Here is a 17545-nt window from a genome sequence, read left to right as displayed (position 1 = left end):
AAGAGGCAGTACAGAAACAGTATAGTCCATTGCTACCTTAGATTGTGGTACTTTCTGTTTAAAAAAGAAGTGTTTTTTTCTCTGGAGCTGATTTAATCAGTAGTATTTTGGTTAGTGCTATCTTCCTAAAATTAAATCCTTTTGCTTGAAATCTCACAGGTCAAGTTTTTCTGCCTATTTAAAGGAAATGGGACAAGGCATTTGGGAGGTATTATTCCTCAAAAATGAGATCTCATATCCTGAGTATTTTCCTGATGAGCTTTGGCTTTCTTTAGCTAAAAAATGGCTTGCATTAGAAACTCCAGATATAAGTTAATATATTAATCTGCTGGTGCCTGTGACGACCTTTAGACTGTTAAAAGTGAGGTTTTAGTCCTTGACAGGGCTTTATGCTTGCACTACAGGCTTTGGAAACGTTTTTATACTGTGCACTCAGTTGCTTGTACTTAGGAAGTGCATTAGACCATTAGCTAACTAAATGGCGCATCAGAATAATGCGATTCTCAGGAAATTTTGACCATGTATGCTGCAAGTCTCAGACCTTAGGCTACAGGCATAGAAGAGATATGATCATGCTGCAGTTTCTTGCTTGCCCAAAGGGAATCGCTATGAGGGAACTACAAAGAATAGGGTGACAGTAAAGAGGTTTTTCAGGGTGTCAGAGAAATGCTAACAGATTCAAAGCTCCATCTGAAGTAAAATGGCTTAGCCTTTGCTCTATTCTCTTTCATTTCTGCATAATTTCTGGCATAAACATAGGTCCCCTGTGTCTATATTGCATGCAGTCAAAGGTAACCTTTTTGTGTTATTCACCCATTCCTCTTATATGCAACCTTTTCTTTTCCAAAGGTAGTTGAAGAGGGAGGATAGGACTGAAGTGCAGTTGTCAATGTGAAATCCTTTCTTATGATTATTAATTCATGGTTTATGTGCACAGAAGACTGTACATCTGCATTTTTACTTCAAAAGATTCAAAGAAGTAAAATTTACCAAAGTTGCTTTGAGACATGTTCATAATGCCTATTGAATTCTTATGGGGGAGGTTCTCTGCATGTACAAAGTACTAATATAGAATTATTGCACACAAGGTTTTTTTGGATGAAATTTTGTCCCTATGTAGCCAAATTATCATTGGTTTATCTGTGAGACTTTTATTAATCTCTTTAATTAAATGCATCTTCACTAATATGATTTCAGATATTCTTTTGTGAATTAAAGAGTAACTATTTGCTAAGACACAGCTGAGTAGAGACAGAAAACTGTTGGTAGAAGTTTGCTTTATCCCTTGTTTACTTGCATAGATTGAAAAGAATGAAACTTTAATTGTAGAAATGTAGAAATGACTGTTTATGATTAATTTTACACTTACGTTTGCTTTGTTTGCTCTACAAGGTGTGCTGTCAAAGCTGGGTAGAAAAGATGAAAATCCTTATGCACCTGTAAATCTTCTGGCTGATTTTGCTGGTGGAGGTGTCATGTGCGCAATGGGCATTGTTACAGCCCTTTATGAACGTACCAAATCTGGTAAAGGGCAGATCATTGATGCAAGTATGGTAAGTTTGGTCTCAAGGAAGGTGGGGTTTCTTAGGTTTGCTTGTTTGGGTTTTTTCCTACTCTAGGTCTGTAAAAGGGAGGAAATTAGAGCTATATATAACGTTTAAAACTGAGAACTTGGGAAAGGGAAAGTAAGTAATCTCATAAAATGGCTCTTCCTTCACCTACAAGCAGTTCTCACATATGACTGTTGCCATAACATCCTTATGACATGGGACACATACTGCAGCTTTCCCCCTGTGCCATTCCCTATCTTCAGTCTGCCTTCTTCAAAAAATATTAGCTGTATATATTTGATGAGTAAGTTTGCTGTATGGAAATAGGGTGTATAATAAACAATTAACATCATGCATAACAACAAAAATGATGATCCTAATAAAATAAAGAATTGCATTAGCTTTATCCAAGATAGAGTTGCTTATGAATTTGTGACAGGTCATGTCTTATTAGAAGCACTGTTCCCTCGAATAATTATACTGCCGTGGATTATTGCCAAGAAGTCAGTTTCAAACACTTTGCATTAATGTGCCGTAAAATAAATGAAAGGCTAAAGTAGCTTAATAATGAATACTATGGAATGTTTCACTGCAAGGCCACCCACTTACACACATGTAAATATGTGTAAAATACATATTTACATTTATCCTTGAAACCTGTATTATCTGCAAGTGTTTTTTCTCTCTCTGTCTCTCTCTTTTTCTGTTTTTCTTTATAAAGATCGTTGCAATTAAAATTTGACCTCCCTTCGAGGTGTTGTGATACAGTGAACGCTATGCTTTGGACTTAAATATAAATTGAAAAAAATTATATTAATTGAAAAAATCCCTTTGTTGAAGAGGTCTTGAAGGTAGGAGAATAACAAGAGATGTTAGCTATCTTGACTTGAGTAAGTTTTTTGACAAATTCACATGACATTCTCAGAAGGAGGTCATGGCATTATGGTCTAGATGAAAATTCTATGGGATCAGTGCAAAACTGGTCTAATTTTTTTTTACCCTGGCAATAGTTATTAGTAGTTGATTGTCAAAACGAAAATCTTACCAGCTGGAGTTCCACAGACGTCTGTTGGGTTTTTTTAGCGTTTTCTCCAATAAGCTGAATGGTGGATGAGTGATGGTGTGTAGTAAATTTACAGATGATATGCATGTGGGAAGATCTACAAGTATGTTGGACACTTGGATTAGAATTGAAAGTGACCTTTTCAAATGAGAGAAATGACCTGAAAAAAATTGGCTGAAGTTCACGGAGACCACTGCTCTGTAGTTCTCTTAGGCAGAAACAATTAGCTGCACAAATGCAGTATGAGAACAATTGGCTAAAGTACAATCCCGGGGGTTTGTAGTAGTCACAAGCTGAACATGAGTCAACAATGTCATGCTGTTGTAAAACACACACACACTGTATTAGGATGTATAAACAGGAAATAGAGCCAGCAAAGTTTCTGAAGTAATTCTTCTAATCTATTCAACATTTATAAGGCCTCAGGAAAATACTGTTTCTGATGCTGGCCATCAACTTTCCAAAAAAAAAAGACCAATTTGAGGAAGTCCGAGAAACACAGCAAAAATGATGTGAGTCTAAAAACAAGACCTACAAAGGAAAAATGAAGGAGTTTGTGTATTTGTGAAGCAAAAACTGTGGAGAATTGTGACAAGACTTCAAATATTTAAAAAGATATTTCTTGTAGTTTGGAGTATTACCTTATTTTCACTATCGGTACTTTTAAGTCATTGAAAGAGTTTGTTATGAGAAGAATCAATGTAAGTCCGCTAATGTCCTAATGAGATCTCTGGCTCATTGGGAATGGAATGTGTTGTGGTTTTTTGTGGTGTTTTTTTAAGTCCCCAAAATTTAAGCCTTTCAGTTTTTTTCTTGTCTCATTATGCTTGTGGAATTTACTGTTCCCTGCTGGTGTTCCTGGTGTCCTGTGAAATGGATGGAATATTGTCCAGTATTACTGGATGGACTTTATCTGGCATTTTGTTATGTTCCTTTCACTTGAACAGACGTTCAGCAAGACAGTTGATGAAAAACGTACATGCATCATCAACACCAAAGACAGTTCAATAGACTGGGTTGATGAGCCTGTTTTTATATCTAAGTTTGTTTCATGGAAGTAGATATTTTTAAAATCACAATACCGCAGCATTTCAGCTGTCATTCCGTTTTAACATTCTTTTTCATTTAATAGGCCTATTACTTAAGTTGTTGTACAGTTTAGGTAGTCTGAATATGTTAATGACATGGTGGAATTTTCTACGGTAGAAGAGGGAAAATGGATGTCCTTTTTAGCAGCTTTGTGTCCTCAGGATTACTTTTATTAAGTTTTCATCTTACTTTATGGTTTGTTTTACTGACCACTTGTTTGTGTTTTCCTTTTATTGCAATGTCTATTTTTCTGCGGTAATCTAAAAAAATTAATTATTTCTTGTCTTTGAGGTTAGTAATTATAGATTGAGATCCAAATTTTTGTGATAGAAAAATTTGTTATTTATCTTTTATTTCTAATTGCTATGCTGAAAGCTGAAAAATGGCTTGGGAGCATTCTTATGATCAGTAATATACACATGAGGAACTCCTCTAGTTAGTGAAACTAAACTGATACACAAAGAGAGTAGAGAGGATCAGGCCAAGAGCTAGATTTGCATCACCTGTTCACAGTGTCCAGTGTTACTGTCGCGCTGTGTAAAAAGTAGACACTGGGTCCTGCGTTTTAGCTGTCTACCTGAGAAGAATTAAATGCCTGGTCTGAATCAATTCATGTTAGTTGCTGTCTCTTCTCGTTGACTCTATAGGGATTATAGGTATCTTACAGTGAGCCTGATAGTTCCCGTGTGCTGAGTAGGATGTGGAGTGGACACCGCGATATGATACGGTTGGCACATCTGCACTCTTGCACCACACTGGAATAGAAGCATGTGAGTCAGGGCCACACTTCAGGTTCACTCCAAATTCAGATGCAGAGCCTTCTGCTGATGGTAGGCATCTGACCAAGCATGACTCACTCTTTGTGAAAAGACAGCCACAGGAGAGGATGGCGGTAGTGATCACTTGCATAATAGTCTCATGGCAAGAGCATTTAGCTGTCAACAGGAGACTGAGGTTGCAGGTTTTTCTCAGCCTGGAGGTGTTCAAAACCAAATCTCCCACATCCTGGAGGCATTCTTCAGTCACGAGGATAAAGATTAGGTTGGTATGGATTCATTCTCAGTTTTGTTTGAACTGTTTCACTCTGCAGAAGGAATAGAAGACTTGCGGAGCAGACAGGTCACCCAGCGGGGTGGTGTCTCTGGATTCTTGTCCCTGCTTCAAAGACCGCTGATGCTTTTAGCATGAGGGAGCCATTAAGTGAAACACATAACTGTTACTGTAATCATTCTGCAATTAGGCTTATTTGGAGTCTCCCCTGTTGTCCTTTTCATGTTTTAAAAGAAAGTGACCACATTAGTGTGTGTGTAGTGTTATTTGAGCATGCCTTTGGAGGTTTGGTGCAGATGTTAGACACCTTTTTATTTGTCTCTGAATTGCAGTGGGCCTCAGGCAGAAGCTAGCTGTCCAGTTGCCCAGCCAGGGATATTTCTAAAGTCCCTATACCAGTCCCAAACAGATGTAGTATTTTAAAGTGTTTCCAGGGTAAGTAGCACTGTATGTAGGTATTGTAAGTAGTTCCGTCAGCACCAAAATCTAATTTGTAGTTAAGGCTTATTCTGATATTATCCCCATCTATTATTATCCTTACTTCCAATGCTTTTTGTGTATTTTTTCGTTAATATGAGCAGTGCAAAATCAGATCATTAGTAAAGCGAACACTATTTTGATATCTTTGCAATCATTCTGTGACCATGAAGATGAAGGTACACAGTATTTTCTCATATGAAAGTACTTTAGTTGACTTTAATGTATGACAAGTAGGGCAGAAGTGTTTCTGTCCTTGTGGCAGGTACTTGAGAAAGAGGCAAAGTAATACACATTAAATGAAGAAACCTTCGTGACTGCATACTTCGAAGATTTGCATGTTTTAAATTTTTGCTTGGAAAGGTAGAAACTAATAGATCTTTCCACATGAAAATTCAGTAGCTTTTTATTTTGGTAAAATCTCTGTGCTTTTCTCTGTAGACAATATTAGGGTAATTTTACACACTGAAAATGCATGAATCAAAATGATACAGCTCAGGTTTTTCTCTGTTCCACTGGAATGTTTCTGGCCATATATTGTTACTGCCTCATCTTCACTCACAGTTTTTCTAAAACAGTTGGAAGAAAATGGGTTCTGCTGGTGAGCAAAACTGTAGGATATGATTTTGCTTGGAAAGACTGGTACAAGCTTGATAATTATTGAAAGGCTGAACAAACTGAATTTTCATCTGGTTGTGCTCCACATAGCCAAAATTTTAAGGAGCAAGTTGGAACAGAATTAATCATGTTTTCTAGTGCTGTATTCATCAGACACTTGCCTATTTAGTGATTACCTTGCTATGTCTATGTACCTACCAGTGATGAGAGTGGAAGAATAATTTTTAACTTAGTGATGAAGATGAGCTTCCCAGTTCCCATGGTAAAAGAGAGCTTTAACCTTTGATTTCCTTCCAGTTTTCTTCTAAAAATAGCAGTCTTATTATAATCAGTAAATTCAAAGAAGTTGAGGTTGAGATAAAGATTTGATACTTACAGGGCTGGTATAGGCATCTTGATTTCCAGAGTTTTAGAAGGCTTGATGGCTGTCAGATACTTAATGTTCTATAGAGCCAAGAAGCTTGTCCCATCACCTAAAATTACTTACATTCTTTTTGTGAACTCCTAATGATTATAAACTTGCTAAATGAGGAAACTTCGTGCCTTGAAAGTGCATTACCATCTGAAGCTGCATTATTACATTTATGTTCCTTCTTATTCTCTAATTCTAGATGATTTTACTATGCAATATAAACAGTAATTGAAAATTTTAAGAAATAAACTGCTTACCCGAGATTTTGTCATTAAAAATCTTAACAAAGGACAGAACTGGTAGTTCTGTTCGTTTTATGTAGAATTAAGGTAACATGCCAACTAATTTACTGAAGCTGTTACTTTTTCCTGTAAATTTTCAAGGTAGAAGGAGTAGCATACCTAAGTTCTTTCCTGTGGAAATCACAAAATTTGGGACTTTGGAACAGACCTCGAGGTGAAAACTTGCTAGATAGTGGTGCGCCTTTTTATGAAACCTACAAGACCTCCGATGGAAAATTCATGGCTGTTGGTGCCATTGAGCCTCAATTCTATGGGCAGTTAATAAAGGGTAAGTAGCTTGGGGAGCTGTTTCACATCAGTAAAGCATGACTGAATGAATTCTTTAATACTTGGTTTTGATTCATGACATTGGTTATGTTGATTTCTTTGTAAAAGCCAAACACTTTGTGAAACTAATTGGGTAGCAGTGTAGCAGTTTAGTTCACTTTCTTCTAGCAATTGATTTCTTTCTTTTTCATCCCTTCTTCACCTTATCTTCAGAAACAACACTTAAATTACAGGTTTTCTTCTGGAGTTATGGTAATGGTAGTCTGTGATGTGGCTGGACCACTAAACAACTATTTTTGGAAACCACTTTTTTCAAGGGATTGTGAATATGCTTTAAAAAGGAGACCTAATTCTTTGGTATTGCAAATAAAATTTCAAGCAAGTTCAATTATTTGTGCTATAATTTTTTTAAAAAAGAAACTATTTAAATTGTTTCAGAAATGAATATTCATTGGAAGTAGTTCATAATATTTCTTGATAGAACGGAATTTTTCTAGAAGTGAAGTCAGCTTTATAAATTAATTTTCACTACACAATTTAAGAGTGCTTTTAGTGTCCAGCTATGGTTATAATTTTTATATTTGAGTGAAGACTCTTTAAATATGACTATAAAATATGATTTATCTGTTTGAGAAATTAGAATGAGTTATGCAAAATAATTGTGTGAAGTTAAAACAGAAATTTGCAGGTGCCTCTCTACCTTTGAACTGTTTGTATGCTTCAAGCTTTTGATCAGATGTGCTCTTAGCTTCTTACTGGTTATTTAATTTAAAAATAATTTCTTCTGTCATACTCCTTTGGTAGATTGCTATGCTTTCCATACAGAATTTATGAAAATATAAAAAATCTACAAAAGAATTTGGTATTTATTCTCTTTCCATTATTCTGAATATGAAGGATATAAAAAGTTCTCAATCTAATTTTAGTTTTGCTTAATGAGTAGAAGGAATACCAACAGAGGATATACCTAAAGTGGATGTACCCAGTATTATGTGAACCACTTTTGTACATGCATGACTTACACGTGGGAAATCTTTGCTGAGTGAGGGTGGCAGTGGAGTAGCTCCTTATTCTTGCTCAGTCTCTCCCCACTGATTATTCCTTGAATTGTAACATGGATACCTGTACTGGGTTTGGCTGGGATAGAGTTAATTTTCTTCCTAGTAGCTGGTATGGGGCTGTGTTTTGGATTTGTGCTTGAAACAGTGTTGGTAACACAGGGGTGTTTTCGTTACTGCTGAGCAGTGCTGACACAGAGTCAAGGCCTTTTCTGCTCCTCACAGTGCCCTGCCAGCGAGTAGGTTGGAGGTGCACAAGAAGTTGGGAGGGGACACAGTTGGGACAGCTGACCTCAACTGACCGAAGGGATATTCCATACCGTATGATGTCATGCTTGGCAATAAAGGTTGGGGGAAAGGTTGGCAGCGGGGCCACTGCTCAGCAACTGGCTGGGCATTGGTCAGTTGATGGTGAGCAATTGTTTTCATTTGCATCACTTGTCTTTCTTGGGTTTTATCTTCCTTTGTTATTATTTTTTCCCCCTCTTTTCCTTACAAATTTTTTTATTATTATTATTTGTTTGTAATTTTTAAACTGTTTTTATCTCAACCCACAAGTTTCTTTCTCACTTTTCCCCTTCCAGTTCTCCCCCCATCCCACTGGGGGGGAGGAGAGTGAGTGAGCGGCTGTATAGTGCTTAGTTGCCGCCCGGGGTTAAACCATGACAATTCCTCTCAGTTACTGGCAGCTCAGCCCCAGTGACCTATGTTGTGCTAACAAGAGTGTAGTCAGTGCCAGGGCCTGCACTTCCAGGAGTTTTTGAAATTCAGGAGCGTGGTAAGACGAAATGCAGGTATGGGGTTGTAAGGTGGGGTATGCCTTTGGTGAGCAGGATCCCAAAGAGAGATCTTGTCCTGTACATTTTGGCTTTGTTCTCTTGCAGCCCGTGGTTCTCCCAAAGTTCTTACACATCTGTGGCTGTAAATGGCTACTTCTCAGTGTAGCTTGAGAAGGGCTATGCAGTTGCGTAGAATATCCAAATTGGTACATGCTGATACATGAAACGCATAACACAGGCTCCTGGAGTGACTCAGGGACATGTCCAGCGTTATGTGCTGGCCCCTAGATCAGTTGTCAAGTTTGGAAGAGCCATGTTCTTGGCTGAAGAAGCTGGTACTTTGTCCCTGATTGTCCTGAGAATAACTTGTTTGCTAACTCCAGTTCTAAGCTACTCGATCTTGAAAAAGACAGTCTAGTTGATTATTCTACACTTTGCAAGTTCTTTGAAATGTTTTTCTCATCCAATCCCTTGAAATCTTTTTGCTTGCAAGAAATGGAGTTGGAGAACAAAAATAAATATAAAACTGTATCAAAGTAAAATGTAAGCCCTTGCTCTGGAAGTTAGGGAATTTAGAATTCCAATACATGTCTTCAGGGAGAATGCCTGCCTTAAATACAAAGGAAAAAAGAACAGAATAAAGGTGCTTACTCAAATACCCGTATGTTTGCCTTAAAGTGATCAAACACTGGCCTACAGTATTCATGGCTGCAGTATTTTATTTCTCTAGAGACTGAGTTGAATAGTGCTTACTTTTAAGCTACAGGAGTGGGATAGAATCTATATTTTTTCAAAAAGAAAACAAATTCTGTAATGGAATCTGGTCTTGTTTGTCACTCTTCTTCTCAGTGAACCTTTGCTGGACACTCCAGCCTTCTTGTATTGATCATTGCTACAGGGTGAGGTTTAGGCTTTTCTCTCTCAACCAGCCAGCCAGGTTATCTAGAAAGAAGCCTCTGATTGATGAATCCAGTGGTCAGGGCTTATCTAGAAAGAAGCCTCTGATTGATGAATCCAGTGGTCAGGCAATATAACATAATCACTGACTGATCTCTGTATTATTTAGATAACTCTTTACTGACAAAAATGTGAAAATTCTCTGTTTTCCTTAGTTGTTTCTCAGAAATTTAGAGCATAAAGTTGGAGCAGCAACTATGAATTCATCTGCTTATTTTGGGGCACCCACATTGGACAACTTTATTTTCGTGTTTTAAAGTATTCCTTATGTTTACAATGCACAGAAGTGGCTTCATTTTAGCATCTGAGGTTTCAAAAATAGTTATTCCGGCAATAAAGAACTGGTGTATCCGTTTGTAAGTAGACAACAACTGCAGTCACAGCTGTGCCTGTGTTCTGTCATATTTAAAAAATCCAACATACAGACTACAGCCTTCTAAGGAAATTTTGCTTTTTGCCTTTAATTGTATCACAATCTTTGCTTGTTTACAGCCAATAATTTTTCTTTGTTTATTTTGTAAAAGTGTGTTGTTTAAAGTGTCAGACCAAACTCAAGTTTTTTTCACAATATTGCATTTAAAATAAGTGGTCTTTCTTCATTGTATTTTAGGTGCATATTATGAATTGTTCAGATTTTCACATAGGAAATATTTATGGCCTTCAGTAGTTATGGTTGCAAGCTTTCTGAAGCAATAGTGTACTAAATTAGAACAGCAGATCCTTCTTGTGGCTTAGGGATTTTTTCCTTTCTGGGATATCTATTGCAGAAATTAAATTCAGAATTTAAGCCTTTGAATGCTATAGGGAAGAAAAAGCTGCTTGTGAGACTTGTATTGCTCTTTCACAAACTGCAGGAGCTTTGACTTAGGCTGAGTCGTCTGTTCCAGACATTAATTCCCTGCTTTGAAGTAGCTTTAAAATGGTATGTACCAGTTACAATTTCCATAATTTTATTTCATAATTTTTTTCCCATAATTCTGGTCAGTTCTGCTGGTGAACAATTTGGTTCTGTTCCAGGTAAAATATATTCGAAAGCCACTTTATGTCTCTCTGTCCATATTCAGAGAGTAGGTTACTTTTGACACTCCTATATAATGACAACACAAGGATATGGGTGTTGCAGATGTAAGAGTTGGAGATTTAAAGATTGCAGAATTGAGAAAGGAACATGATTTCTGAACCATTTGTTACTGCTCACAGAATTCTGGTTAGCCGAAGTGAAACTGATTTCCTTTTTGTTTTGGTTCACTTCAGTGTTTCTCTACAAAATTAGGAACCCAGTGCTGGACCAGAGTGCAGTTAATGACATGGCAAGGAAAGTTCTTCAGGGGTCTGTGGAGGGAAACTAACTAACTTTAAGAAGATACAGCATCTTAGTTGGAGAAGATTGTTGGCTTTGTAGTCGTGCTCAGTAGGGAAAATTAAATTTCTGCTTACCACAAATTTATGAATTTAAAAAAAAAAAGGTTATATGAGAAACTGAAGCGATATAAAAGAGATATGGTAAATAATTGCTGTAGTAGCTGTAGTATTAGGATTTGTATTCTGGGCTCACTATAGACTATTTGCTGTTAACAAACATGCTGTAATCCTTTTGCTTATATTAATTTTCTTGCTACAAAAGTCAGCCAAAAAATAACTAAAATGCCTTTGCATCTTATGAAAAATCTGATGTAAGAAACATGTGCAACTAGTGTTAAGTCTCAATGTTTTGACAGAAAGAGACAGAATGTCTTCCAGCTGACCTGTAAATTGCTTCTGCAGGTTTCTCTTGATTTTTAGCAATATGTGCTTAGTATTGCTGTATCCAGGCTACAAGAAGCATGCAGAACACAGTAAATTTTATATGTCAGGTGAGAGTAAAGGTTTGATTCTGTGTTATCATGTGGTGTAAACTCGGTTACATAAGGTGAACTTAGTATCCACTTACATTGATGTCAAAAGCACTAACAGTCACTGACTGGAGTTCTGAACATGTATTTGATAGTACTCCTTTCATACTACTTTGATACTCCTACATTGTGTGACTTCTATTTAAAAAGAAGGGAAAAAAATTAGGAAGCACTTGAAAAACAAAGTTTACATCATTATGAAGGATTTCCACAGGGCTCTCCATTTTGTGATTGTAAAGTATTGTGTACTGTATTAAAAATCTGCTAATGTGCTGAATTCAATATGAAGTTGTTATTAAGACATGCAAAGTGGACGAACGGTTTCCTCATTACATGTTAGACACCCTCAGTTACACATAATGTTAAGTTTTATTTGAATTTACTTATCATGATAAGCCTTAAACATTGTACAAATACTGTAGAGGGCTAGGTTCTTGCTGCACCAAAACATTTGCAATTGTGGTAATTAAACATGTAAACTTAGAGTACAGCTATGGATGCATTTGCAGCAGTGCTCTGGTAGTACTCTGGGCCTGATCAACCTTTTGCTGAACTGTCGGTTTCTAAAAAATTTTAGTTTCAAAAACTTTGAGCAGAGAAAAAGCTTTACATAGTTACTTTAATGAAAATTCAGTACTGTCTTGGAATATTTTAAAGTTCCCCCTCAGAGTGAGAATGAATTATATTTAGAGAGAGAGCGAGCAATAGCATACACCAATGGCTGTGGTTTGGGCCAAAATTAAGGATTCCCATACTAGATGGTTCTGTTCAGTCATGTTGTGGTAACGTAATTTCAGGATTACTGTGCTATGAGCGTACAATTTTGAAAAGAAAATCAGCAAGTTAAAACAAGAAAATCCTGAACAAGCTCTGCTAGGGATCCTAAATAATCTTTTAAAATAGTATGGCTGAAATGCTGTATGAAACAGTTTATTTCCAACATACCAAAGCAACTTCGCTGATTTATCTAATGAATTTTGCTGTCTTCTTGCTCTTGAAATAGGTGCCTAATTTCACTGCAGTTTGTCTAAGAAGTTCTGTAGAAATAGAGATTTCAATTTGTTGCATTAATAAATGATGTGCAGATATATGTCAATAAAGCTATAGCATTTAAAGGAGACTTAAAGCTATATCATTATAAGGAGATTTAATTCTTCATTTTTCAAAAGTCATTATTTCAAAGCTGTACTAGGGTAGGTTACTGGGTTTTTCTAAACAAAAATCCCTAGATGAAAATTGAACAAAAAAACTTGGAAACAAGTTGTGATTGCTTTCCCAGATATTCTGTGTAAAAGATACTTTGGTTTTGATTATGCTGGGTGAAATCTGTCATCCTGTGGTATCCCAAACAATTCTCTGCTGTGTAATTGTTTCCTTGTTGACTCAGTCACTCCTGCTGTGATTTTGTTCGTCTGTACCACAAATGGTTAGCACAAGCTGGAAAATGAGAAGCTCTAGTGCTTAAATGCTGCCGGTTCATGCTATTTAAAGTTGAAGTCTTCAGTGGTCAATGGAAAATGATCATGTAATATTAAATTCCAGGTTCTGCATATTGTTCTGTTTTGCTAGAGCATGTACAGTTAGGTTCAGCCAACTTTCCATCTGCCACGATCTTCAAATATAATTGTGTAATGGGATAATGGTAGAGCTCTGTTCATGTTGGTCTGGCTGCTAGAACCCAAACCATAATTAATAAGCAGATAAATACTTGTGAAACAAGTATTTCATCTCAGATAGTGTGTTGTTACTTAGCTTTACCTATTGTGGAAGTTAAATTTGCCTCACCTCCTAGTTCTTGAGTAAACTATGTAGCACTGTTCATCTTTAGTGTTATACTTTGAAGATTAATAATCAAATTAATTTTGAAAGCATTGTTGGCTTCTGTTTAATTATAGATGTTCCACCAGTATGAGTAATCTTCAGCTGATCTTTTTTTAGGCTAATATGAATGGTTATGAAGACTAGATTGTAAGTTTAGTGATTTAAGGTGCACGTGACTTGGTAACTTGATAAGGACTGATGTCTACCTTGTAGTAATACTTATCCTGATACCCACAGGAATCTCTAATAGGATGTGAAAATGCTTATTCTGTCTTTGACTGTGTTGATTTTCTTCTAAACATGAACAGCTGCAAGGCGGTATTTCTGAATCGAGATTGGCAATTTCTCTGTGTTTTCCTTTGCCGTACCAAAGTAAGATTTCAAAGCACGTATTCATTCTCAAAGCTACTACTTAAGAATCTTGCGATCAACAGTGAAATTATTAAATACTATGATAACTTGGGGGAGCCTGTGAGCCCCAAGACGTGCATGTAGTAGAGATTATGAGCAGAAAGAAAACTTAAAGAGCGGAAGAATGAATATTATCTTCCTTTCTTCTCCTCTGTATGTTCCACTAGCTATATGTCTACCCCTCTCAGTGATAAGGAAGCTATAGAAATAGAAGATACAGAAAGTTTTTTCTGCCTATCTACAACTGAAGATCAGAGGAGTTCTGTGTAAATTCTACCTGCAACAGGCATCTTGTAGCCAAGCCTGGTAACAATTGCAAGTCAAATCATCAATCTGATACCAAGTATCTAAACATATGAAAGAATGCTCAAAATTAAATGTTTGCAGAACTCCGCATTTTCTCTGCCTTTTATACAGAGCTGTTGTTTTCTAAGCAGCTCCCCTTTTTTTGTTGTTTCTGAAGCATTATGATGATAGTTGTTCTCTAGCCTTTCTAATTTCTCAGATTAACTTCTTTCATAGCCCTGCTTTTTCTGAATTTTTCCTGCTGTGTCCATGCTCCTGAATTTCAAGATGTGACTGTTTGGACAGCCTTCAATATACCACTTCTGATTTCTATTTGATACCATAGACTCTGTTTGTACCTCTGTTTGTATCTCCATTTTGAAAGTGTTATTTAATTGCCTTTTCTCTTTCTTGTTTCTTACCTCCTTTTTGAGATAAACCCTAGAAGAAGTGATAAGAATTCTTGGATCTCCTTGAAGTAGGAGAATGGAAGGGTAGGGAGCAGAATCCATGAGAACAGAAACAGAGATGGGAAACTGGCTGCACAGGAGAGATGTAAACTCCCCAGTGAGAGGGAAGGTGGTGCTCAGTTGAGGGAAGGACCTAGGACCTGCCTAGTTCAGGAAATTTTCAGTACAAAGCCTGTGTGTCCGTCTTCTGCTCTTGTGCCTCAGAAGGATGTGTGTATTGCATACCTAGGTGGTCCACGCGACTGATCTTCTGGGAAGCAGAGTTCTTAAGCAGTTAGTGAGTGTAAGGGCTATGGGTTTTACTTTTCCGAAAGAGCAGCAGTGGAGAGTTGGAGCCTACGAGGTGTGCTGAAGAGGGGAGGGCAGCAAACACTGCTGGAGTCCATTTGGACTGAGGGAGTCGAGAAGCAGGTCGGTTAGCCTGCAGGCACATGCAGCTGAGCTACCTCATGCACAGAGAGCCTGGGTATATCCATCCATGCCATCTTCTCATCTCTGGCGTAGAAATAACCTGATCGTGTTGGACACACTGTAGCCTGCTGAGTGTCCAGCTCTGGCAGATGTACTGGCTTCTATGAGATAAGTATATTGCTGTAGTCCAAGACCCATTCAGCAGACTTTTGTGTTGCTACTGCCAGGTGGAGAATACAATACCTGTTACAAATGTTCTCAGGACGAAACGTTATCTCTAGGCAGCTGCTGCTCTTACAAAGTGCTTATACAAATGAGTGTTTATTATATGTACTTACTTAAAAGGCTGTAGCTGTTGTGGTTTAGTCTAATTGCAAGTAATAGAACATGTTATTCTTCTGCTCCCTCCCCCTCAATCATAGATATCATAATAAAGTTTGAAGTGACTTTTTGTTAGCATGTTCTGCTGTGTTGGACTGCCTGCAAAATATTAGCTTCGTGAGGAACATACATAGTTGTGGGCAGCACTTTAATTTGTGTAAGCTATACTACAGTTAAACTTCACTTTTATCCTTTCAGGTCTTGGGCTAGATTCAGATAAACTTCCCAATCAGTTGAGTTTCTCCGACTGGCCCAAAATGAAGAAAAAATTTGCATCCATATTTGCACAGAAGACACAAGCTGAGTGGTGCAGCATATTTGATAGTACTGATGCCTGTGTGACCCCTGTTTTATCCTTTGATGATGTTGCCTCACATCAGCATAACAAACAAAGAAGTTCTTTTATCAAAAATGATCAGGAAGAGATAAGTCCTAGACCTGCTCCTCTTCTATCAAGGACCCCTGCTGTTCCATCGTTTAAAAGAGATCCTTTTATAGGAGAACACACAGAAGAGATACTTCTAGAGTACGGATTTACTAAGGAAGAGATTACTAAACTTTATTCTGATAAAGTAATAGAATTCAGTAACCCAAAAGCTAATTTATAATCTCTAACTATGCAGATCAGACAAATTTCAGGCTGATACAGTATGTTTTTATGCATTAAAATTGAATTGTATGACAAATGTTTGCATGATACAGCTTTGAAATAATATTTTAATAAATTATTGCAGTTTTAAATTTAATTGAAAACAGTGGGAATTATGTACTTGTGTACCCGGATGGTCTGCAGTCTAGAATGATACCAAAATTGTGTTCTGAAGATCTACACAGTTTGATTAGTAAGCAGCTGTAAATCCTCAAAATATTTCTTTAAATATCATATCCTGTGAAATGTTTGTTTCTTTTTAGTTATACTAATGCTTTGCAATATATGTTGTAATTACATAAAGGCAATACTTTTCATAAAATATAGATATATTCTTCCTAAACAAGTGATTGTGTTGTTTACTCATAGATTAGAAGGGATTTTTTTTCTCTATCTTATCATATTAATTCATTTGTCTTATCGTGCCAAAGCAGTGATCGAAATAATGCTGTTTTCTTATGTGCTGCTGTAGAGTTATGATCATAAAGTAATTCTATTTAATAGCCTGACTACATTTTCCTAATGCAGTCTCCTGATTATATTACATTTGGAATTTCAGTTTGCCTAGAAAATCACTTCAGAACAAAATTTGTTATTTTAAAATAGCTGCCAAGTATTAATTCTTTCCTCTTTTTGGAAAAATGATAGGCAACTTAGCTGCACAAGTTTAAAACCACCATGGATAACCATTGTTTAAATTTCCTTCAAAATTAAACCATCATTTGAAAGTCTCCTTCAAGGCAAAAAAAAAATGCTTTTAAAAAGAATTAGTTAATATGGCCTTAATACAGTTTTCTTTAGTCTGACATGTCAGGAATTATGATATAAGGGGTTGGGGTTTTGATAATTTTGTCAGAGTGTTTACCTCGCTGAAGATTAGTTTGTTGCTTATGAAGACTTCCAAAGCTGAGATATACTTTAGCTCATTTTACCTGTGTCATGCCAAAATGTCAGCATTATTATTACAAAAAAACCTTTCACATTATACTACATAAACACCTGCCTGGAAGCAAGAATTATCTAGTAGGTCCTGACAAATTAGATAAACAATCAGCAAAAGCATCTTAAGTTTCCAGCTGATAATGACTCTAATGTAAATTACTGAACATTACACACCTTTACAGTAAGATTTGGTAATTTGCCTAGTCCCAGATGCATCCAGTCGTGTTGGAGAACAACAAATGTTGTCCAGTGTAATCCCCAGTGCACCTAAGTTTTGACCCCAAAATCACTGAAGTAAATTTAAAAACCCATGTTAACATCTGGGATTAACCTCAGGGGTCCGTATTGGGACCGGTACTGTTTAGTATCTTCATCAATGACATAGACAGTGGGATCGAGGGCACCCTCAGCAAATTTGCAGATGACATCAAGCTGAGTGGTGTGGTTGACACGCCAGAGGGACGGGATGCCATCCAGAGGGACCTGGACAAGCTGGAGAAGTGGGCCCGTGTGAAACTCATGAGGTTCAACAAGGCCAAGGGCAAGGTCCTGCATCTGGGTCGGGGCAACCCCAGGTATCAATACAGGCTGGGGGATGAAGGGATTGAGAGCAGCCCTGCCGAGAAGGACTTGGGGGTACTGGTGGATGAAAAGCTGGACA

The 17545-nt window shown here is 37.1% G+C and overlaps 1 protein-coding gene across 1 annotated transcript in view; it reads left to right on the top strand.

Moving 5' to 3' along the window:
* AMACR (alpha-methylacyl-CoA racemase) overlaps positions 1-16286 on the top strand; it is a 17934-nt gene extending 1648 nt beyond the window's left edge. The window contains exons 2-4 of the mRNA XM_009318440.1: positions 1393-1553; positions 6643-6829; positions 15492-16286. Coding sequence (XP_009316715.1) covers positions 1393-1553; positions 6643-6829; positions 15492-15901 — 758 coding nt within the window. The 3' untranslated portion in view covers positions 15902-16286. The remainder of the gene's footprint in view (positions 1-1392; positions 1554-6642; positions 6830-15491) is intronic.
* The last annotated feature ends 1259 nt before the right edge of the window (positions 16287-17545 follow it).

Source organism: Pygoscelis adeliae, unplaced genomic scaffold (genome assembly GCF_000699105.1).
Source record: "Pygoscelis adeliae isolate BGI_AS28 unplaced genomic scaffold, ASM69910v1 Scaffold272, whole genome shotgun sequence".
Classification (NCBI taxonomy): Eukaryota; Metazoa; Chordata; class Aves; order Sphenisciformes; family Spheniscidae; genus Pygoscelis; species Pygoscelis adeliae.
Note: the sequence above shows the minus strand (reverse complement) of the source record. Positions and strands in the feature narration are given on the sequence as shown.